This window comes from Mus musculus, chromosome 4 (genome assembly GCF_000001635.26).
Source record: "Mus musculus strain C57BL/6J chromosome 4, GRCm38.p6 C57BL/6J".
In the NCBI taxonomy this organism is placed as follows: domain Eukaryota; kingdom Metazoa; phylum Chordata; class Mammalia; order Rodentia; family Muridae; genus Mus; species Mus musculus.
The window spans coordinates 22,392,951-22,417,348 of record NC_000070.6 but is presented as its reverse complement, the minus strand read 5'-3'; the positions used below and the strand labels follow the sequence as shown (position 1 = coordinate 22,417,348).

At 40.7% G+C, this 24,398-nt stretch overlaps 1 protein-coding gene and 1 non-coding gene across 9 annotated transcripts in view; both read right to left on the bottom strand.

The window, feature by feature from the left end:
- The window catches only part of Fbxl4 (F-box and leucine-rich repeat protein 4), a 76,566-nt gene that overhangs the window by 16,743 nt on the left and 35,425 nt on the right, over window positions 1-24,398 (bottom strand). For all 8 annotated transcript variants that reach the window (XR_390324.3, XR_881066.3, NR_104378.1 and 5 more), the window contains exon 6: window positions 13,604-13,817. Coding sequence is in view for 3 of the 8 variants with exons in the window: in XM_006537953.3 (XP_006538016.1) it covers window positions 13,604-13,817 (214 nt within the window). In the remaining 5 variants the exon portion in view is untranslated. The remainder of the gene's footprint in view (window positions 1-13,603; window positions 13,818-24,398) is intronic.
- Window positions 20,647-20,779, bottom strand: Gm24607. Its single transcript, XR_003955512.1, has one exon. It is a non-coding gene; the product is annotated as a small nucleolar RNA SNORA17 (small nucleolar RNA).

The window sequence follows — 24,398 nt, the reverse complement described above, 5'->3', positions numbered from 1 at the left end:
ACAAGCCAGGTCTAGGTTAAGGGACTATATCTATGGTATCAGTTTACAATCTCTCTACATCTAGTAAACACATCAACAATGATTGCAGAACAGTCTTTGTCTATATAGTTAGAATGAAAGAACTTGGACTAATGTCGAAACAAGGAAAGGAAACTCACTGTTCATATAGAAGATGATCAGATTTTGGGAGACTCAATCATGTAGGGTAGACATTGGTTAGCTACAACTAACAGGAAAACTCTATCTTGCTAGATGTTTTTGTAAATAAAATTCTACAGGAGTCATTTCAGCATTGTTTATAGATGTTATTGCATTTCAGCAATAGAGTTAATTGTCTGTGCTGGAGAACACATGACCTACAGTATCTAATACAACGATTCTCAGCTTGTGGGGTGTGAGCCCTTTGGGAAGTTAAACAACCATTTCAAAGGGGTCACCTAAGACTATTGGAAAACACAGATACTTGCATTATTACTCATAACACTAGCAAAATTACAGTTATAAAGTAGCAATGAAAATAATTCTGTGTTGCAGGTCACTACATCATGAGGAACTATATTCATGGTTCTCAGCATCTGGAAGGATGAGAACCACTGATCTAAAATATTTACCCTCTGGAAATAATTCTACACTAGTGACTGCATGCAACATTTCTGTATATCTACAGTATACCAACAGGTGAATCAAAGTACATAAAGAGTACTAATAAAAAAAGACATTCAACAGTCAAAGGTGAAATGTTTTCTTTTTTTTTCCATTTTTTATTAGGTATTTAGCTCATTTACATTTCCAATGCTATATCAAAAGTCCCCCATACCCACCCACCCCCACTCCACTACCCACCCACTCCCCCTTTTTGGCCCTGGCGTTCCCCTGTACTGGGGCATATAAAGTTTGCGTGTCCAATGGGCCTCTCTTTCCAGTGATGGCCGACTAGGCCATCTTTTGATGCATATGCAGCTAGAGTCAAGAGCTCCGGGGTACTGGTTAGTTCATAATGTTGTTCCACCTATAGGGTTGCAGATCCCTTTAGCTCCTTGGGTTCTTTCTCTAGCTCCTCCATTGGGAGCCCTGTGATCCATCCATTAGCTGACTGTGAGCATCCACTTCTGTGTTTGCTAGGCCCCGGCAGAGTCTCACAAGAGACAGCTACATCTGGGTCCTTTCAATAAAATCTTGCTAGTGTATGCAATGGTGTCAGCATTTGGATGCTGATTATGGGGTGGATTCCTGGATATGGCAGTCTCTACATGGTCCATCCTTTCATCTCAGCTCCAAACTTTGTCTCTGTAACTCCTTCCATGGGTGTTTTGTTCCCCATTCTAAGGAGGGACATAGTGTCCACACTTCAGTCTTCATTCTTCTTGAGTTTCATGGGTTTAGCAAATTGTAACTTATATCTTGGGAATCCTAGGTTTGGGGCTAATATCCACTTGTCAGTGAGTACATATTGTGTGAGTTCCTTTGTGATTGTGTTACCTCACTCAGGATGATGCCCTCCAGGTCCATCCATTTGGCTAGGAATTTCATAAATTCATTGTTTTTAATAGCTGAGTAGTACTCCATTGTGTAGATGTACCACATTTTCTGTATCCATTCCTCTGTTGAGGGGCATCTGGGTTCTTTCCAGCTTCTGGCTATTATAAATAAGGCTGCTATGAACATAGTGGAGCATGTGTCCTTCTTACCAGTTGGGGCATCTTCTGGATATATGCCCAGGAGAGGTATTGCTGGATCCTCCGGTAGTACTATGTCCAATTTACTGAGGAACCACCAGACTGATTTCCAGAGTGGTTGTACAAGCCTGCAACCCCACCAACAATGGAGGAGTGTTCCTCTTTCTCCACATCCTCGCCAGCATCTCCTGTCACCTGAATTTTTGATCTTAGCCATTCTGACTGGTGTGAGGTGGAATCTCAGGGTTGTTTTGATTTGCATTTCCCTGATGATTAAGGATGTTGAACATTTTTTCAGGTGCTTCTCTGCCATTCGGTATTCCTCAGGTGAGAATTCTTTGTTCAGTTCTGAGCCCCATTTTTTAATGGGGTTATTTGATTTTCTGAAGTCCACCTTCTTGAGTTCTTTATATATGTTGGATATTAGTCCCCTATCTGTTTTAGGATAGGTAAAGATCCTTTCCCAATCTGTTGGTGGTCTTTTTGTCTTATTGACGGTGTCTTTTCCCTTGCAGAAACTTTGGAGTTTCATTAGGTCCCATTTGTCAATTCTCGATCTTACAGCACAAGCCATTGCTGTTCTGTTCAGGAATTTTTCCCCTGTGCCCATATCTTCAAGGCTTTTCCCCACTTTCTCCTCTATAAGTTTCAGTGTCTCTGGTTTTATGTGAAGTTCCTTGATCCACTTAGATTTGACCTTAGTACAAGGAGATAAGTATGGATCGATTTGCATTCTTCTACATGATAACAACCAGTTGTGCCAGCACCAATTGTTGAAAATGCTGTCTTTCTTCCACTGGATGGTTTTAGCTCCCTTGTGGAAGATCAAGTGACCATAGGTGTGTGGGTTCATTTCTGGGTCTTCAATTCTATTCCATTGGTCTACTTGTCTGTCTCTATACCAGTACCATGCAGTTTTTATCACAATTGCTCTGTAGTAAAGCTTTAGGTCAGGCATGGTGATTCCACCAGAGGTTCTTTTATCCTTGAGAAGACTTTTTGCAATCCTAGGTTTTTTGTTATTCCAGATGAATTTGCTAATTGCTCCTTCTAATTCGTTGAAGAATTGAGTTGGAATTTTGATGGGGATTGCATTGAATCTGTAGATTGCTTTTGGCAAGATAGCCATTTTTACAATGTTGATCCTGCCAATCCAGGAGCATGGGAGATCTTTCCATCTTCTGAGATCTTCTTTAATTTCTTTCTTCAGAGATTTGAAGTTTTTATCATACAGATCTTTCACTTCCTTAGTTAGAGTCACGCCAAGATATTTTATATTATTTGTGACTATTGAGAAGGGTGTTGTTTCCCTAATTTCTTTCTCAGCCTGTTTATTCCTTGTATAGAGAAAGGCCATTGACTTGTTTGAGTTTATTTTATATCCAGCTACTTCACCGAAGCTGTTTATCAGGTTTAGGAGTTCTCTGGTAGAATTTTTAGGGTCACTTATATATACTATCATATCATCTGCAAAAAGTGATATTTTGACTTCCTATTTTCCAATTTGTATCCCCTTGATCTCCTTTTGTTGTCGAATTGCTCTGGCTAATACTTCAAGTACTATGTTGAAAAGGTAGGGAGAAAGTGGGCAGCCTTGTCTAGTCCCTGATTTTAGTGGGATTGCTTCCAGCTTCTCACCATTTACTTTGATGTTGGCTACTGGTTTGCTGTAGATTGCTTTTATCATGTTTAGGTATGGACCTTGAATTCCTGATCTTTCCAAAACTTTTATCATGAAAGGGTGTTGAATCTTGTCAAATGCTTTTTCTGCATCTAACGAGATGATCATGTGGTTTTTGTCTTTGAGTTTGTTTATATAATGGATTACATTGATGGATTTTCGTATATTAAACCATCCCTGCATCCCTGGAATAAAACCTACTTGGTCAGGATGGATGATTGCTTTACTGTGTTCTTGGATTTGGTTAGCAAGAATTTTATTGAGGATTTTTGCATTGATATTCATAAGAGAAATTGGTCTGAAGTTCTCTATCTTTTTTGGGTCTTTCTGTGGTTTAGGTATCAGAGTAATTGTGGCTTCATAAAATGAGTTGGGTAGAGTACCTTCTACTTCTATTTTGTGAAACAGTTTGTGCAGAACTGGAATTAGATCTTCTTTGAAGGTCTGATAGAACTCTGCACTAAACCCGTCTGTTCCTGGGCTTTTTTTGGCTGGGAGACTATTAATAACTGCTTCTATTTCTTTAGGTGATATGGGACTGTTTAGATGGTCAACTTGATCCTGACTCAACTTTGGTACCTGGTATCTGTCCAGAAATTTGTCCATTTCGTCCAGGTTTTCCAGTTTTGTTGAGTATAAATTTTGTAGAAGGATCTGATGGTGTTTTGGATTTCTTCAGGATCTGTTGCTATGTCTCCCTTTTCATTTCTGATTTTATTAATTAGGATTTTGTCCCTGTGCCCTTTAGTGAGTCTAGCTAAGGGTTTATCTATCTTGTTGATTTTCTCAAAGAACCAACTCCTCGTTTGGTTAATTCTTTGAATAGTTCTTCTTGTTTCCACTTGGTTGATTTCACCCCTGAGTTTGATTATTTCCTGCCGTCTACTCCTCTTGGGTGAATTTGCTTCCTTTTTTTCTAGAGCTTTTAGATGTGTTGTCAAGCTGCTAGTATGTGCTCTCTCTAGTTTCTTCTTGGAGGCACTCAGAGCTATGAGTTTCCCTCTTAGAAATGCTTTCATTGTGTCCCATAGGTTTGGGTACGTTGTGGCTTCATTTTCATTAAACTCTAAAAAGTCTTTAATTTCTTTCTTTATTCCTTCCTTGATCAAGGTATCATTGAGAAGAGTCTTGTTCAGTTTCCATGTGAATGTTGGCTTTCCATTATTTATGTTGTTATTGAAGATCAGTCTTAGGCCATGGTGGTCTGATAGGATACATGGGACAATTTCAATATTTTTGTATCTGTTGAGGCCTGTTTTGTGACCAACTATATGGTCAATTTTGGAGAGGGTCCCGTGAGGTGCTGAGAAGAAGGTATATACTTTTGTTTTAGGATAAAATGTTCTGTAGATATCTGTCAGGTCCATTTGTTTCATAACTTCTGTTAGTTTCACTGTGTCCCTGTTTAGTTTCTGTTTCCACGATCTGTCCATTGATGAAAGTGGTGTGTTGAAGTCTCCCACTATTATTGTGTGAGGTGCAATGTGTGCTTTGAGCTTTACTAAAGTGTCTTTCATGAATGTGGCTGCCATTGCATTTGGAGCGTAGATATTCAGAATTGAGAGTTCCTCTTGGAGGATTTTACCTTTGATGAGTATGAAGTGTCCCTCCTTGTCTTTTTTGATAACTTTGGGTTGGAAATCGATTTTATCCGATATTAGAATGGCTACCCCAGCTTGTTTCTTCAGACCATTTGCTTGGAAAATTGTTTTCTAGCCTTTCACTCTGAGGTAGTGTCTGTCTTTTTCCCTGAGATGGGTTTCCTGTAAGCAGCAGAATGTTGGGTCCTGTTTGTGCAGCCAGTCTGTTAGTCTATGTCTTTTTATTGGGGAATTGAGTCCATTGATATTGAGAGATATTAAGGAAAAGTAATTGTTGCTTCCTTTTATTTTTGTTGTTAGAGTTGGCATTCTGTTCTTGTGGCTGTCTTCTTTTTGGTTTGTTGAGGGATTACTTTCTTGCTTGTTCTAGGGCGTGATTTCAGTCCTTGTATTGCTTCTTTTCTGTTATTATCCTTTGAAGGGCTGGATTCATGGAAAGATATTGTGTGAATTTGGATTTGTCGTGGAATACTTTGGTTTCTCCATCTATGGTAATTGAGAGTTTGGCCGGGTATATTAGCCTGGGCTGGCATTTGTGTTCTCTTAGTGTCTGTATAACATCTGTCCAGTAAATGTTTTCTAAAACTCACTTTAAGGCTCTAAGTATCCTTTAGGACTCTAAGTCCATAAATTCTACTGGATGCTTCTGTAAAACCTACTTAATGGATGCACATATAACTTAAAATAATTTAAGTAGTAGCTTTAAAAATGCAAGGCATCATGTTCTCTTTTAAATGAGTTTATAATTTTCAAACTCTAGTCAAATTATTATGAGAAACAGTAAGTTAAGGAGTGACTGGAACCATGCATAATGATCAAACTGTACTCTGAGAAAATGTTATCTAGTATAATATATGTTCAGAAAAGAAAGAGTTCTTCTACATTCTACCTAAAACTTACATAAAATCAGCAGCTTCAGAATCAAATGGCCCAGTATTGGCCCCTATAGGTTTCAAAACGCAGCGCCAAATTATAAATATATAATTAAATATTCATGTAGATCACATGACTATTGGTACAATAAAAGTAAAGGAGTAAATGACAATGTAGTGAAAAGAGTCGTGAACAGAGAGAAAAACAAAATGCAATCAGGCAAAAACCACAACGTGCATTATTCTCCTGGACCCAAGGTACCTGACTGCGAAGGACTCAAGATAGAATACCATATTCTAGCAACAACATGTGAAGGCTCCTTCTCAGCCTCAGTCCACGGCTGCCTTCCTCTTTTGTGGGGCCCACAAGTTGAGAACCACTAATCTAAGTGATGCCCAGCTAAGATACTCTGGTCAAAAGACTATATCTTCTTCTGAAAGCATTTCTTTCCTTTTTATTGAGATATCACAAAATATTATTATTTACCTAGCCAAGTGCCCATGGCTGATGAGGTCCCGGATTGTGGAGAAGAACTTTATAGTGCCATTCTCTTAAGCCAGTATATTTTCTAAGTGCATTTTAAATACTTATCCTTATATTCACAAATAGTAGTAGCTCTTATCCCTCATCAAATATGTTTTCTTCTGCAGCAGATTGGATCTATTATAGAAATCAATAACTGGTCAAAATGCAAAGAATAACTAATCTTAGGGGTACCCAACCCAACTGATACATCTGCAACATACCTATATCTATGGTTCACTGAATATCATAGAAGAGGGGACAGAGAGATTGTAGATCCAGAGAACCATGCTATCTGCTGTGACACACTATCTTCAATATATAGTAGAAAAAGCTTCCCCCATGAAATCTCAATGATATGGTCACCTAAATAAGACCTACATAATGACACCACCAATTGACAGGTGATCCATGTTGGAGAGGAGTCTAACAAGCCCCAACACTTAAGATAAAGAGCTAAAATGAAGGTAATTAATAAGTGGTAAGGCACACAATGGACACAAGAGCCATGTTATTAAATTATTCAGGATAATTATGAACTATTATGAATAGAAAAAGGAAATGTGGCATATGTGTACAATGTAGTATTATTTGCCCATTTAAAAAAAGTGGCATTAAGTAATTTGCAGGTAAATAGATGGAACCAGAAAGCATGGTAATAAATTAGTAGAGACTTGATGCCCCAGGGAGGGGAGATGCCTGGGAGGAGCAAACTCTGAGGGGCTAAGGGGAGAGGGCTGGTGGGGGGGGGGGAGAACTCTGCAAGTGGGAACTGGGAGGGGGCAACATTTGGGATGTAAATAAATAAAATAATAACATATAAAATATACTAGACAGATTCAGAAAGACCTGTTCTCTCATATTTATAATCTAGATTTTTAAAAATACACGTAAAAGCATATATGAACTATGAGAAAGGGGACCAGCAGAAAGGGGAGATAGGGACAAAAGAAGGCAATGGAGCATTTTTTAACAAAGTACATATATGTATGTTCATACATGTATGAGAATGTCATAATCCATTGTTTTAAACCATCGATATGCTCTCAATAAAAAGGCACTAGCCTCTTTTAGGTTGATGTCTTAAGAACTCTAATTCACATAACTTTAAGTGCCCTTCCATCCTCACCAGACACGTCTTTTCATTTGTTTGTCCTTAAGACTCACCAATGACAGAATAGGTAATAATTTCTTAATTTCTTTTTCTGTTACTTCAATAAAAGCAACTTAAGGGAGAAGGGGTTTATTCCTAATCACAGTACTCATAGTTTATCATGTCAGATATACTGCCTAAGTTTTTCCTCACTCGACAAAAGTCATAGTCATCTGAGAAGAGGGAATCAAAATTGAGAAAATGCTTCAGCTAAATTAGCCTATGAATGAGTTTGTGAGGTATTTCTTGACTAATGATTGATGTGAGAGTGCCCAGATGACTATGGGTTGTGCCAACTCTAGGCAGGTGGTCCTGTGTAGTATAAAAAAGCAGGCTGAGTGAGCCATGACAACAAACCAGTAAAAAACTTTCCTCCATGGCTTCTGTGGCAGTTCCTCCTGCCGGGTTCCAGGTTCAGGTCCTGCCTCAACTTCTCTCGGAGACCTACTGTGAATGGGATATATATGCTAAGCAAGTTACTTTTGATTATGATGTTTAGCACAGCAATGGAGAGCACTGGAAGTGGAACGAAGATTTAAGCTCTCAAACCCCAGCCCTAGTGACTTACTTCCTCCAGCAAGTTTATACCACTTAAACCTTCTCCAAAGAATGCCACCAAATGGGCATCAAATCATAATATCCCTCTGCCTCATGTTCACCAGCTAAACTAACCTACTGAAATAGACAACATTTTAGATGACAGCTAACGCAGCCTGCATTATTTGACATAGGCAGACAAAATTATTTCTTCCTACTAATATCAACTGCTCTGCTAAGAGAAAGGCCATTCCCTTACCTGGTTTTATAGTCTGTGGCCGTTTGTTAGCTGAACTGTGTCTGTCAGCACACATTATGTTTTAAAAGTAGGTTAAAAAAAAAAGCAGTTAGGGGACCACCATATCTGTATGCCAGAAAAAAAATTATGGCACCAAATCAAACTACAGTGTGTCTGAAAGACAATTCACATGTCTTTTGTGGAAAAAAAAAATCAAAGCACTTTTATCAGTAGGCTGGTATGAGGTTTTACTTTGCAGACTAAAATGACACATGAAAAAGAAAATAGGCACTCTCTTCTCCAACACAAGTGAAGATCAACTACTTTTCTTGCATGCTAGTTCATCAAGATGTAGGCAAAGGTGTCCTTGAAACTGTTGACACAGCCACTATGCCAGTAAACAGCTGCTGAACTATACTTGTGGATTACTGACATATACTAGTTCCCCACAAAACCTATAATCAGTTTTTTCACTTCTTCAGATTCTTTCAATTTATGCTCTATCATTCTTGAAGTGAGGCAATCAAAACTGGATGCAGGTGTTCCATTTATAAGTCCAACTTTTAAAAAACACTCTTGGCTTTCTTGCCTGCTGCTAAGCAACAGGACGGCATCCTTACTGAGATATCTGTCATTCCATTCTCATTTCCCACTCCAGACATTTTTTTTTTCAAAAAAAAAAAAAAAAAAAAAGGTAAACATGCTCAAACTGTTAACAGTAACCCAGACTGCTCTAGGAAATGCAGAGGACTTATCCGTAGGACACCCCTCATGGACAGATCAGAACAAGAGTACGTGGTAAAAAGATTTCAGTATTTTCAACAGAAGCAGCCAAGCTTTTAGAGTAATTTTTTCTAAGATCTTACATATTTTTACAAAATTATCTATATTAGCCTAGCTAGCAGACCTGAGTTCAAGTCTGAATGAAAATATTGTTTTGGGCCATATCTTCTAAAACTTCAATTTCAACATCTGGGAAATGGAAACATCACCTACTCTGACTGGAATGGTCAGAGAGCTAAATATTAATAGAGTGTCTGGCAAAGCAAACAGAACACATCACAAAATTTACCAAACTTTAGAACTAAAATATGTCTCCAAAGCCCTCTAAATATTTGATATACAGACAGACTTAAGTTTTGCAAAATTACACAAACATATTATACCTATTAATATGGATTATATTGAAACATAAAATATAACTTTCTGTTATCATAATTTGACATGAAACATAGTCAGTACTCTAATACTGATTTTTGCCTATTTTCTAGTTTGCAGGGTGAAGGTTGAGGTGGCACAGTGGTGCATATCTGTAATCCCAGTTACTCAGGAGATGGGGACAAAAAGCCTCCTCAAGTCTAGAAGTTCAGTGACAGCCTGGACATCGCAGTGAGAATGTTAACTTAAACAATTAAGTATTGCAGCGTGCAATATAATGACCCTTTAAAAATGAAACAACCTCTCCCAGAAAGCTCAAGTTCTAGAGAAAGTACCCAAGGAGCTAAAGGGAACTGCAACCCTATAGGTGGAACAACAATATGAACTAACCAGTACCCCGGAGCTCTTGACTCTAGCTGCATATGTATCAGAAGATGGCCTAGTTGGCCGTCACTGGAAAGAGAGGCCCATTGGTCATGCAAACTTTATATGCCCCAGTACAGGGGAACGCCAGGGCCAAAAAGTGGGAGTGGGTGGGTAGGGGAGTGGGGGGAGGGTATGGGGGACTTTTGGGATAGCATTGGAAATGTAAATAAGGAAAATACCTAATAAAAATATTTTAAAAAAAGGAAACAAATAAATCTTAAAAAAAAAAAAAAAGAAAGAAAAGAACCTACCCTGTTTCCAATCAAGCCACAAAAATATAGCTGTCACTTCCAGGTAGCTCTGTGTGTGTGTGTGTGTGTGTGTGTGTGTGTGTGTGTGTGTGTGTGTAGTTCCCCAGCCCCCTTAAATGCACTCAACCTTTTCCCCTGGGAAGTTGGGGCTCCTCCCTGTTCCAATAAAGCAGCCTAAGCCTGTTGAGACAAAAAAGAAAAAACAAAAAACAAAAAAACCAAAAACCAAAAAACAACAACAACAACAAACAAAGTCCTTAGTCATCGGGGAAATGCATAACAAATGATGCTCAGATTGCATCTTACCCAAGTCAGAATCTCTAAGATCGCAAACTCAAACAAGAGCAGACGCTGGTGAGAATGTGGAGCTAAGGAGAACAGTCCTTCATTGCTGGTGGGAGTACAAACTTATACAATCACGTTGGAAATCCATTCATGCTTTCTCAGAAAACTAGGAATAGTGCTACCTCAAGACCCAGCTATACCATTCCTGGTATATACCCCAAAGACACCCCACTATACTACAAGAGCACTTGTTTAACTATTTTCATAGTAGTCTTATTTGTAAATAAATGAAATCAGTGAAAGCAACCTAGATGTCCCTCAACTAAAGAATGGAAAAAGAAAGTATTCTATCTATATAATGAAGTACATTTTAGCTACTCAAAACAAAGATATCATAAATTTTGTAGGTAAATGAATTGAAATTGAGAATATCATCCTAAGTGAGGTAACCCAGACCCAAACTAATATGCATGGAATGTACTCACTTATAAGTGGATATTAGCCATAAAATAGACGCTACCCATGCTACACTCCACAGACCCAAAATGACTAGAACAATTGTAAGCATTCATTAAGGGGAACAAATGTGACATAAATATGTTTAAAAACCCGTTTCCCTATATATTAATAATAAACAGTAAATATTAAACAAAAGAGAAAAACAGCACCTGAAAGCATAATGTGTAACATATAAACGTGGTCAGAATTACTTAGGATCTAAGTTAAGAAAACTATAACATGTATCAAGACATAAAAGAAGACCTACATGAGCAGATCAGAAGTTTTATCAGAGTGCAAAATGGAATGTAATAACTTCTAAAGGAAACTCCCGATGAGAAATGAACGGTCAAGTAGAATAAGTATATAGATCCACCAAAAGTATTTGAATACAATAGTGAGGAAGTTCTTTCCCTTCACAGTAAAAATATTATCCCACAAAACAGTTGTAACAATGTCATTACAACCTTTATCATTTGCTTATACTGCTCTAGGAACTGCCTAAATACAATACATATAATTTAGTCACCATAATGACCCAATGAGACCTGTATTTTTATCTTAGAGGGAGAAACTGAAATACTAAGATGCTGAACACCCTGAACCAAAAAACATTTAAGATCCGTAAAGGTCCATCATAGTGAGAAAGTCATTGGTACAGCATTTTAAGAAATGTAACTCAGTTCTTTTATTGAATTCATTCACTTAGAAAATATTTACTCATGTCATATCCTGACCAGATTCTATTCTAGAACCTAGAAACAGGGCAATGAAAAAGAAGGGCATTATTCACCACTATATATAAAGTTGTATAGCCTAATATGAAGAAACAGAATACAAAAAGGAAAATAGTGATCATGCTAGAGCTTGGTAGGAATGTTTAAAAGACAATAAAACTGTGTGCAAGTAAAAGGTGCAAATCAGGAGAGACTTCATTTTAACCACTATTCAAGGAGCCATCTTTTAAAATTTAAAATGAACAATACCACTGTTAATTATTAAGAAATGAAATATGCTGGGAAAACAGTGCAGACAAGAAGATGGACAGAGCTCCGAGTTGGAATTAAGTAAGAATGTTGAACTAACCAAAAGCAGGCCTACGTGTCTGGAAGAGAAAGAATGAAGAAACTGGATCTTTGCATCCCTTCTTTGCACCCTGAAGTATCATTGTCTCACAGTAACAAGATTATGCAAGTGGAAACTCTCTACAGAAGACTGTCATGAGTCAGACATTTTATAAAATGAACACAGAAAATAAAATCATGATCTGCTGGAGTGACTGTTAAGGTGTCTCTGTTATTTCTCATCTGCCTAAGGCCTTCTCTGGTTGGCTGTATTAAAGAGCTGGGAAATAGATGGACCAGAATTGGAAGGTGTACTTCTTGGCTGAGAGAAAGGTACAATGGGAGGAAAGTCAAAGGCAGGGATCAGCAAGGAGGCGCAGAGGTGGATGGGCCTAGACATGAGCAGAGATGTAGACCAGGCTATGGCAGCTCGCAGGTTAGAGAAGCTGTAGCTCAAGCTAGAGGCCTACACTTTTTAAATATACAGGAGACTCTGTGTCTTTATTAATATAGCTGACACGTTTGTAGAAAGCCAGATATATTGGCCCCCAATGTGGGGCAGTAAATCTAAGCTTAGGCCTAGAGAACAGTTCTGTAAGGAAGGCAAGGAACAGGCGCTTCCCAGAGCTAGAAGTGGCTTCCTAGCAACCTCGGTCTCTCAGATAGGCTCCGACACTAGCAGGAGGCAGAGTGTGGTACGTGTGTGCAAGTGTGATCTCCCCTTCCAGGCTATGCAGCTTGGGTTGGTAGGAGGGCTACTGCAGGCCTTGGGTGAAAGAGAGGTAAGGGGCCACATGGCAGACATGGACTAGAACAGATTGGTTAATTAAGTTCAATGAGCTAGCTAAGAGGTAGTCTAAGCTAGGCCTAAGCTATATAAATATTAATAAGCCTCTATGTCATTATTCTTCTGCTGGCAGGTCCAAGAAATCCCACTATAATGATTGTTTAGGGAATGGCGAGTAGACTGTAGTGTAACACACAGTATACAGTTAATGAAAAGTTGGGTACTAACACATATTAGCATTGAAATATGTCCTACAGATATATGTGAGAAAAGTAAGCACACACGACAGATCCCACTTTGTGAACATGAAACCTGGGTACTATGGTACCACTAATTATTTTACTTCGATGTCCACTTCTGTTTTTTTTTTTTTTTTTTTTTGGTTTTTCGAGACAGGATTTCTCTGTGTAGCCCTGGCTGTCCTGGAGCTCACTTTGTAGACCAGGCTGGCCTCGAACTCAGAAATCCGCCTGCCTCTGCCTCCCGAGTGCTGGGATTAAAGGCGTGCGCCATCACGCCCAGCTCGATGTCCACTTCTAATACCATGCACGTTGCTTCCTCCTACTTCAAGTGAAAATCCTCCTGCATGTCAGCAGCTCCCACTCCTTCCTCTACGTCTCTCTCTGCCAGCACTTGGCTCACTGTCCCACCCTACACATTTCTTTCCCAGGGATCAGGAACATCATTTAAAAGTTTATTACTCTGAAGTGACTAAAGATGCTTTAATTATTTTGGAGTGTACACATGATGTCACAACCTCTGTTTTAAAATGAGAAATCACAATAATATTTGAAAGCAATTAACTATTCAGCCAGATATTTTATTAAGAAAAACACATATGAGTTATTCTTACCTCTACTTTTGTCCGATAGAGAACAAGCCTCTTGAGGCTGCATAACTTGGCAATATGGCCAAAAGCCTGAGGTGGGAGTTTATCGCAGGATGAGAGATTTAAGTCTTGTAGATTTGGGCACATTTCAGAAATAACCTCCAAGCAAGTGTCATTAAGAAAGTGGCTGCAGGATAACTCAAGGCGTACTAACTCAGACCCACACACCTTTAGAAACCTGTGGAAACAATAATCCATGGAAATTTTATACAATCAAATGATACCTTTGTAAAAACTTTGAAATTGTATCACCTCCTAACAGACACAGTTAAGAGAACAGATTTCTACTAAAGGAAATACATAACTCGATTCACTGGGTTCTTACTGCATGCTGAAATGATCATGGCTAACTCAAATAAATCAAGCTGAGAAGAAAAATGAATCCACATGGATTAACATGGTACAAAGTCAGGTAATACTAAGTTGAAATTAAGATGACAGCGGAGATAGTTCTGCTTACCCGCAACTCATATCCAAGTTGGAAAATCTACACCCTAAAACCCTAGTCTCTCAGTATATATCACTCTCTTAACAATGCCCATTCAGAATGGGGTAATATACTTTATCTACAGTAATGACAGGTTTATTAAGAAATCCTGAAAGAGGAAGCAGGTGCGGCCGCATGGGCCAAGATGTTTACTGCCTTGCCCGAGCATGCGCAGTGAGGCTGCATTGGGGTGGGGGGGCTGCCTGCCAGGCTAGACTGTTCCTCATGATCCGGACCTGTCAGCCTATGGTGACCGACCGGAGCTCGTTCCTGTAGCATGTGTGAATTCTGATTGGATGAGGTAGGGTGGAGCTAGATGAGGTCAGTCGGCTGGAGAATAGGAGTTGTTGTTTAGCCCTTGCCCTAAGTAGAAGCTAGTTGTAGTTAGAGAAGCTGTTGTAAGAAAAGCTGCAAGAAAGAGAACAAGAAGCTGTTGTGTGAACCCAACTTGGTGTCCATGTCGTTCATGTCTCAGCGGGCGTCAAGGAAGGCCTCAAGTGGTGGCCCTGTCGTCCGCTGGAGTGGAGATGACATGCGACATATATATATATATATATATGCATACATACATAACAACTGTACTGTTGTCACTTAGTAATTGGACTGAATTTGTAAGCCAAGTCCATTTGTTTAGTCAAGTCCATTAACATGACAGGAAGCATGGTGGGATGCAGGCAGACGTGATGGTGAAAGAGGTAGGTGAAAGTTTTACATCTAGATCAATAGGCAGCAGGAAGAGAACAAACCATGAGGATTAGATTTGACTTCTGAAACCTTAAAGCCCACCTCCTAGTAACATAGTTACAAGGTTGGTTAGGGTTTTATTGCTGTGAAAAGACACCATGACCAAGTGAACTCTTATAAATGCAAATATTTAATTGGGAATGGCTTATAGGTTCAGAGGTTCGGTCTGTTATCATCATGGTAAGAAGCATGGCATTGTACAAGCAGATGTGGTACTGAAAGAGGAACTGAGAATTCTGCATCTTGATCTGAATACAGTCAGGAGGAAGCTCTCTTCTCCACTGGGTGGAGCTTAAGTCTAAGAGACCTCAAAGCCGGCCTACACAGTAGCACACTCCTTCCAACAAGAGCACCTCTATTCCAACAAGGCCATATCCCATGGGCAAAGCATATTCAAACCACCACTTTCCACTCCCTAGTCCCCAGAGGCTTGTTCCAACACACGAGTCTATGGGGATAATACCTAGCCATAGCTTAATGAAAAATACATTGAGTTTAACTTCAAACATCCCAATAGTCTCAAGAATGTTAAAAGTCCAAAGTTCAAAGTCTCTTCTGAGATTCAGGCAGTCACTTAACTGTAATCGCTTGTAAAATTCAAAGCAAAAACCAAATCACATACTTCTAACATATCATGGCACATATACATTACTGTTCCAAAATGTCATAGTGAGGAAATACTAGACCAAAGCAAGATTATCAGAGCAAACTCAAAACTCTGAATCTCCATGTCTGATGACTCCTTTCAGCTTTGATGACTGCAACACACTTATTTCTCTTGGGCTGGTTCCATTCCTTGTTAGCAGTTTTCCTTGGCAGATAGTCCATGGCTCTAATATCTCTAACATCTTGGGGTCTCCAAGGCAACCTCACAGATTCTTGTTCCAATATCTGGGATCTCTACATGATCTTCTGGGATCCTCCAAAGGGCTCCAGTCACATCTCCCTCTGTAGCACCCTAGGCTCTCGTTGACTCCACTCCATTGCTGCTGCTGTTCCTCGTGGTAATGCTGTCGTACTGGCATCTCAAGTACATTTTGGTCTTCCATTGCAACTAGGCTTCATCAATAGCCTCTCAGAGGCTCTCTTCATGGTGCCAAGCCTCAACTTCTTTGCATGAGCCCTTCAACCTGCAAATGAGGCTACACCTTCACCAAGGGCCTTCCCTGGCCTCTCACAGTGCCAAGCCTATCCATGACCCTTTCATGCCTTCACAACCAGTACTACTTAGGTGACTCTTAAACATTACCAAGATTAGCTGCCAGCAAAAGGTCTGTCTCTGGAACCCAGCTTTTTTGTGTTCTCAGAAAATACTTCTCAGATTTCACCTGAGTATTGCTGGTCTCTTCTGAATCACTGCTAATTTCTTAGCTCCAGCTAACCAGCATCAACTGTCCCAGTAACACCTTCTATTCTTGACTCTAAAGCAACAGCCACATGCCTGAAGCTGCCAAGTTCTGCTCCTTGCTGGGACTGGAACCGCTGCCCTCCTTGATATCGTCACAAGGTTTCTGTTTGCCAGCTCCTTCACTGCCTAAGCTTGTCTGTCCTGGAACTTGCTCTGCAGCCTGACCTTGAATTCAGAGATTTACATGTGTCTGTCTTCTGAGTGCTGGGATTAGAGGCATGTACTACTTCACCTGGACACATGAGCTTTTCTTTACCTTTCCACGAGATTTCCACAAGATCTGGGTTGTAGTTCATTCCAGGTATAATCAAGTTGACAACTGACAATAGCCATCATAATCTATCCCTTGTCAATTTGACACATAGTCATATCTCCTTATGTCCAAATGAAAATAATAACCAGGTCATAATAAAGCCTAACATGATATAACTACCCTCCCCCCCGCCCGCTTTTTTTTTTGAGACAGGGTTTCTCTGTGTAGCCCTGGCTGTCCTGGAACTCACTTTGTAGACCAGGCTGGCCTCAAACTCAGAAATCCGCCTGCCTCTGCCTCCCGAGTGCTGGGATTAAAGGCGTGCGCCACCACACCCAGCCAACTATCCCCCTTTTTAACTGTAAATGCATAAACAATAAGCTTAGCTGGGTTGGATCTTGCCCAGAGATTATGACTTTCTTCATTCCATTTAATATCCTTTAACACAGGACTAAGCTCCATCCTACTTCCTCTTTGAACTGTACATTTTGTATTTTTTCCTTTCTAAGCTACAGTTGCTACAGTTGGTCAAAATGTTCCTTGTAAGAGTGAACCACAGGACAAAGTCTAAACTAGGCTTTTTTGAGCCTTCCTTTCTGAATGCAATTAATATAAATAGACTCTTAGGACAATGATAAAAAGAGGCGTGTGTAGTCTTCACCAAATTATCACAAAAATGATTTCTAAGCAATCTACTAAAATTCTTTTCCTCTGAAACCTCTTAAGCCAGGCTCCCAGAGTTCATATCAACCTCAGCACCAATGTCTTCCATATTCAAATTAGGATGGCATTTAAAGCATTCCATTGCTTTCCAAAATCCACATTTCTCTAAACAAAAGCATTGCCCGGCCTATCATAGCAATAACCTGGTCCCTGGTACCAACTTCTGTCTTCCTTTGGGTTTAGTGCAGTGAAGAGACACCATGACCAGGTCAACTCTTATAAAGACAAACATTTAATTGGGGCTGGCTTACAGTTTCAGAGGTTCAGTCCATTGTCATCATGGTGAGAAGCATGGAATTGTGCAGGCAGATGTGGTGCTGGAGAGTTCAGTATCTTAATCTGAATGCATCCAGGAGGAGGTTCTTTTCCCCACTGGGAGGAGCTTGAGCACTAGGAGACATCAAAGCCTGCCTACACAAGGACTCACTTCCTCCAACAAAGCCAATCCTATTCCAACAAGGCCACACCTCCTAATAGGTCCATTTTCCATGGGCCAAACATATTCAAACCACCACACACACTTCCTCCAACAAGGCCATACTTCCTAATCCTGTCAAGTAGTGGCACTCCCTAATGACCAAGCATTCAAATATAGGAGTCTATGGGTGCCATTTTTATTCAAACCACCATACCCACACCTCAGCATTTTCTCTGCTATCAAAGGCAGACTTGAACAGTACCCACCATATTGCCTCATGGTTTTGAACACCGACGATATGAAAACAGTTCAGAAAGATGGAAGCACCCCTCAAACATTAAAAATATAAGTTAAACTTTGGTGAGCAAAGTTTTAGTCTTTGAAAAATTCATGTGCATGTGTGTGTATTCAGAAAGTGATTTTGTGGAGTCAGTTTTCTTTCTGCCTTTTTGCTGGCTCTGGGGATGGAAATCAAGTAATTAGGATAATGCAGCTAGAACTTTTATCTGATTGAACCATCTTGCCAGTACCTCTCCCCTTTAAACAAAAAAATTTGGTTGTTCCTGATTTGCTTTAAATACTGAAAAAGTCCCAGTAGCCCACACATTTCCGCATGACTTGCTTGTCTCCTGTAATCGTTTTCAGCTCTTCTTAAAGGCACCCATTCCTTTTAAACTCTAAATTCAAATAGCCTATCTTATTAGTGTCATTGTCTGTGGTGTTTCACAACAGGCACAGTTCTTAAGACTCAGATGCTTCTCCCGTGACTCCCTGATCTGGATCTCCTACAGTTCTATTTCTTCTGCTAATTATATTACTTGAATTCTTCAGTATTCATCCAGTACATTGATTCATTCAGTAAATACTTATTGAATTTCCACTATGGCATGAGGGGACACTGGGAGTCACCAGGGATAAAACACAGTCCTCACTTTCATAAAGCTGACTTACATTTTAGTGAGATGGGACTAGAAACAAGTAAAATGAACAGTATGTCAGCGAGTGGGGAAATGTTGAGGGTGAGATAGAAGCAAAGCAGGACAACCAAAGCATGGTCAGAAGTCTCAGCAAGTGGGTAGGGAAGGTTCGAACCTTCCTCGAGGAGGTAACTAAAGCAGGCATCAAAGGAAGGGACATTCCAATTAAAGAGACGGGCAAGGGAACTGGCAGGGGCAGAAACTGATGCAGGAGGCACAGGACGAGGGGCAATCAGTAAGTCAGAGAACATGTAACACTTCCTGTGTCACAAAAGGCTCTGGCTTTCATTTTGGAAGAGAATGATTCCCTATTTCCAGGAGCTTTGAGCAGAGGAGTGATATCACACCTATGTCACACCAAGACTGCACTGGTTTCTCTATAATTGAACTGAGAGGAACAAGGGAAAAAACAGAGCACCACCAGGACACCCTCCAATTCTTAGGGAACAGTGGACTGCCCACTGAATTCCCAGGGTAGTACTAAACATGGTGACAGCTAGGTTCTAGTTCCACTTCAAAGGTGGCATTGCTGAGTGGTGACAAACTTCCAATAACTCACATGCAATTCTCACATAATCTGTTTCCCACTGGTTTTCTAAATACAATTTATTTATTTATTAGCATTTTAAAATTTTGCATTGGTTCTTTGTGAATTTCACACCATGCATCCCAATTCCACTCACCTTCCCCTCCCTTTGTACCTACCCTCCACTCTTGCAATCTCCCCCCAAACAGAGAAAAAAAGAATCTCATTGTAGAAGCTGTAGCATGTCACAGTGTGCCCTACGGTATATGCTCTGTCTACACCTCTTTGCTTGCACATGTTCACAGCAACAACTCACTGGTCTGGTTCAAGGCCTCTGGCTTCTGCTACCCTATCAAGACTGGATGCTCACTGGGACTCCTCTTGGATATCCTCTTGTTGCCCTGTGTCATGGGGATCCTGTACTTTTGGATCTGTAGGGCCAGACGCTTCATGCATACCATCAGTTCATCTGTGGGGTAGATGTTGGGGTAGGCTAATTCAAAACCCCAGATCTAGGCCTGAGAGCTATCTGAGCTGGTTAGTGTGCTGGCTCTCACGTTCTCACACTCTCACACCCTTGGGGCTATCTAACCAGCAACCCCCACAACCAGGGCTAGCCCTACTCTGTGCCCCGGAGAGGTGCAGGGCCCACTTTCCAGAGTGTTGCAGATGGTAAGGGACATGGCCACTTTCCCATCCCATGACCCCAGGACCAGTTCTCTTACATGCCATAGAGAGGGATGAGGAGGGGAGAAGGCTGTCTCTCCCTGTCCACTCTACCACCCAGCAGGGATGGATCTCCTGGACTCAGGCCCTTAATGCCAGCATATCTGCAACCCCCACATCCAGAGCCAGCTCTACCGTGCTGCCCAAGTGAGACAGAGTCTGCTCGTTCAAGTGCTCCAGCAGGTGAGGGACAAAGTCTGCTCTCCTGTTCCATATCAGCTCTCCCACCTTGACCAGTGGTGAAGGCAAAAGGGAAGGGAGGGGCTCTCTCCCTACCTGACACTACAGTGCTACAGAAAAGAGGCAGGGCCAGCTCTTGCACGCTCACATCCTTGGTGCTGGCTCACCTGCAACCACCGCATCTGGGGTCAGCTCTACTATGCTTTCCAGGCTAGATGCAGGGTGAATTTTCCTTCTTTCATGACCCCAGGGCCAGGACTCGCACCTACAGAAGGTGATGAGGGGGTAAGAGGGAAGGAGTTTCTTCCTTGTCCACACCACCACTTCAGAGAGAAGTGGTAAGGCATGCCTGAGTGGCCCCTTGCAAGGGTCATGTGTCTTAAGCTCACCCCCAGGGGGAGCCTTTGGACCCAGGCAGAAATCTTCTAGTCTCCAACTTGCTCTCCATCCTTGGAGCCTGTCCAGGTGTGTCTGATGCCAGACTGGTGGTCATCTCAGGCTAGCTTCCTGTCCAGGCCTCCTGACACCAGACTGATGGTAGGCTCAGGCTTGCTTTTTTTCAGGGAATGTTAGGTTACTAATTATTCAGATGTTCAAAGGTCAGAGCGCTGAGCATAGACATGGCTTCTCCCCTCTCAGTCATCCACTGACCCACATGTGACATAGCAGCCATATCTACAAATGCCTCTAGGAGCAGGTATTTACTAACATTTTATAATGAATTCTGTATGCTTCTTCATATTCTTCAGCAACTGAAACAGATCCTTGGCACATACAGTCCTTAGCATTACATATAGAATGATGGTTTGTATTATCTATTAACTTTATAGATCTAGAATCACCTAGGTATGTCCATGAGAGATTATCTAGAATATTTTAGTTTCTGGGAATGTCTGTGAGGATTAACAGATTACATTAGCCTCTGGCAGTTGTGTGGAGAATTATCTAGATTAGGTCAGTAGAGGTAGAAAGACTCAACGTTCACTGATGATACCACTGTTCTATGGGCTGGGGTCCTGGTCTGAACACAAAAGAGAAAGTTCACTGCAAACCAGCAATCTCTCCTGGGCTACCTGACTGCAGCAACAATGTCACCACCTGCTTCATGCCCTGTTGCCATGCCTTCCTTGCCATGACACACTGTCCCCTGGAACTATGAGGCAAAAACAAACTCTTCCTTGTGGAAGTGGCTTTTAGCAGGGTATTCTGCCATAGCAGCAAAAACGGTAAGAAATGCATGTGGTGTTTAATCACCTTTTTATTGAAGATAGACTTTTTCATATAATATATTCTGATCTATTTCCCCTCCCTCAACTCCTCCCAGAGCCTCCACTCTCCACCCACCCAAATCCAGACCTTTACTTTCTCATAAAAAAACAAACAGGAAAAAAAAAAAGTCAAACAAAGAGCCTAAGATGCATATATAGCCACAGACACACTTTCATTCACACACAAATCCCATAAAAGCACAAAATTAGAAACCATGATATCTAAACAAAAGACCTGTAAGGTTAAAAACAATAGTCTTGAGTTCATTTTTGTGTTGGTCATCTACTGCTGGATGTGGAGCCCGTCCCTAGGTGTGGTCTTTATACCCAGGGAAACTCCAGTGAGAAAACTAGCTTCTCCTTTGCCAGCAGCTGTCATCTGGAGATAGCTTCTGGGCTAGGCATGGCAGCTGTGTTCACTTCCCTTCTTAGTGCCGGAGCCCTATCTATGCAGACCCATTCTAAAAGTAAGCTTTAGTGAGTAAAGGTATGTTTCTGTGCATGGGATCAAACTATTTCCCCCAAACTGGACAAATTAACACTGCTACTTCATTTTGAGTATACAAGCTGTTATGGTGAGTCATTCATTTATAAGTTAGCAATCTAAAAATGAATGCTGGCTTTCAATGGATCAAAAATCCTATTTATTGATTTAATAATTTTAAAATGTTTTACAGATTAGAAAAGTGACTTCACAGAAATAAATGAAGTCTTAGAACTAGAAGCTTTGGTCTTACTTCCTTGAGATCTTTGCTAAGGGGCAAAGCACTTTTATCTAGATTTCCTTTTCATATATGAGTTAAAATAACTGGGCATTTTTCTTTCTTTGCTGCCATCATAAAAAAACTTTTTCCTCCAAAGAATTTATAGAGGAGTGTCAAACTAGTCACCCGAAACCTCGTCACTAACAAACAGGAAGACTTCGAGTGACCTGATGATAGTCAGAAAGCACAACAAAGACATGACCCCTTACACTGCCACTTTGCTTTTGATTTTCTTCCCTCCAAGGCTCAGATATGCATATTTTCACTCTGAGCAGGCTACCTAATCAATATGTTCACATTCTCTCTTCCCAACTTTACATAATATATTGATTTCATAAAGGCAGTAGCAACAGCCTCAACTGACCATACATGAATCATTTCTTAATGCGCCTCATGGAAGTTTTATTTCATGCAGTTACATGGCTATTTTTCATTGATCAACTAGTTACTCATTTCAATCATGAGATGGGTCACTTGGAAGGAGAATAACTTATCCAGCCTGCTTGTTCTACATCGTGAATCCTTATCTACTGTTACTTGATATTGAGGGGTTTACTTACTTCCTTTTTAGAACTTCATTTTAATTTTTTCCCTTTATTAAAAATAGATTATTTTCTCATATAATATATCCTGATGACATTTTACCCTCTCTACTCCTCCAAGTCTTTCCCCAGCTTCCCTCCCAACCTCATCTACTCTCTTTCTGTCTCTCATTAGAAAAGAACCAATTTCTAAGAGGTAACAACAAAACATAACAAAAGAGTATATAATAAGATAAAACAAAAACAAAAGCCATCATATGAAAGGTAGGACAAGGCAAATCCAATAAAAGGATAAGAGTGCAAGAGAAGATACAAGAATCAAAGACACACTCATTCACAAACTCAGGAATGCCATAAAAACAGAAACAGAAGCGAAAAATATGCGCAGAGAACCAGTGAAGAACCCTGAAGGCCCTGTCCATTCCCGACAGTGCTTACACTCCTTTTCTATGGGGTTCCCTAAATTCTGAGGTGCTGGGAGCTGAAGGAGACATCCCATCATTCCTTCCAAGGTCTCTCTAAGAGTTTTATGAGCCTACATTCAGATAAAGACGCCTGAGCTAGGTCTGCTGCTATTAGATGCGCTGGCGGTGCTGTTGTGGAAGGCTGTATAACCTTTAGAGCATGGAACTTCACTGGAGGTCGTGAACCACTGGCGTTGTGCTGCAGAGCAAGGGGATAGAGCTTTCTGTCTCTAGTTTGTACTCTCTCTACTTCCTCGGTGTGGATATACAGCCAGCCTCTGCCCCTGCTACCATGCCTTCCCCATCTACTGCCACAGACAGACTGTGCCCCTCTGAAAATGTAAAACAAAATAAGCCCCTTCCCTCAAAAGGGCCTTTTATCTTAGCAACAAGAAATCAAACAAGGCAATAAATGACAAGGTCCTCGAATCTAAAAAGCACCCCAAATGCTTCCTGACAAAATGAGTCTGAGGGGTAAAATCCTGCATAGAGGGAGGAGCATCAGAGAGACGCAGCACCCACTGAAAGAAAGACAGCACTGCTAAAATGGAGCTAGGCTTTTAAACAGCATAATATGATACAATTTAAAACACAGACAGGCAGGGAGGCGAGTGAATGCACAAGACCTAAGAGACAGGGATGTGTAAGCAAAGGAGAATTAGAGAGAATTGATTTTAACAAGTGGTGGTACACATGGGCAGTACTCATAAATTTGACACTAGAAGTAGGTTTTAATAACTGATTAAATTCTTTCTTTATTTCAATTTAAGCAGCTTTTCTGTTCTCATGACCAAAGTCCCTAGAAGGCTGTTTAAAACGCACCGAGCTCTCACTTCCCCAGATGAGGTTTCAGGCCACAGGAGCAGCACAGCTTCTTCCCAGCCTCCCCCGCACAGCTCACCAGCGGCCGCTACTGTCATGTGCTCTGCTGCTTTGAAATAGTATATAAAGAAATCCTCAGACTAATGTGTATAAATAGACCACCACTTCTTCATAGATGATTCATTAATAATCAAGTCATGCATATTTATTGTTTATTTTGAGAAGGCTGCCTCCGAGTCATAATGACTGTCACTTCAGTCAAGTCAAAGAACCCAAAGCAATCAGCAGACAAAGTTCCAGCATGCCCTTAAGAACCCTTTCTCTTTGTGTTTAAACACACTTCTAAATGTGAACAGTGGCTGCGGCTGAAAGGGATGCTAGCAAAAAATGTGTGGTTTGACGGGCTAAACCACCACAGTACAATCTGGGTAACGACAACGGATAAGTCTGTCATCGC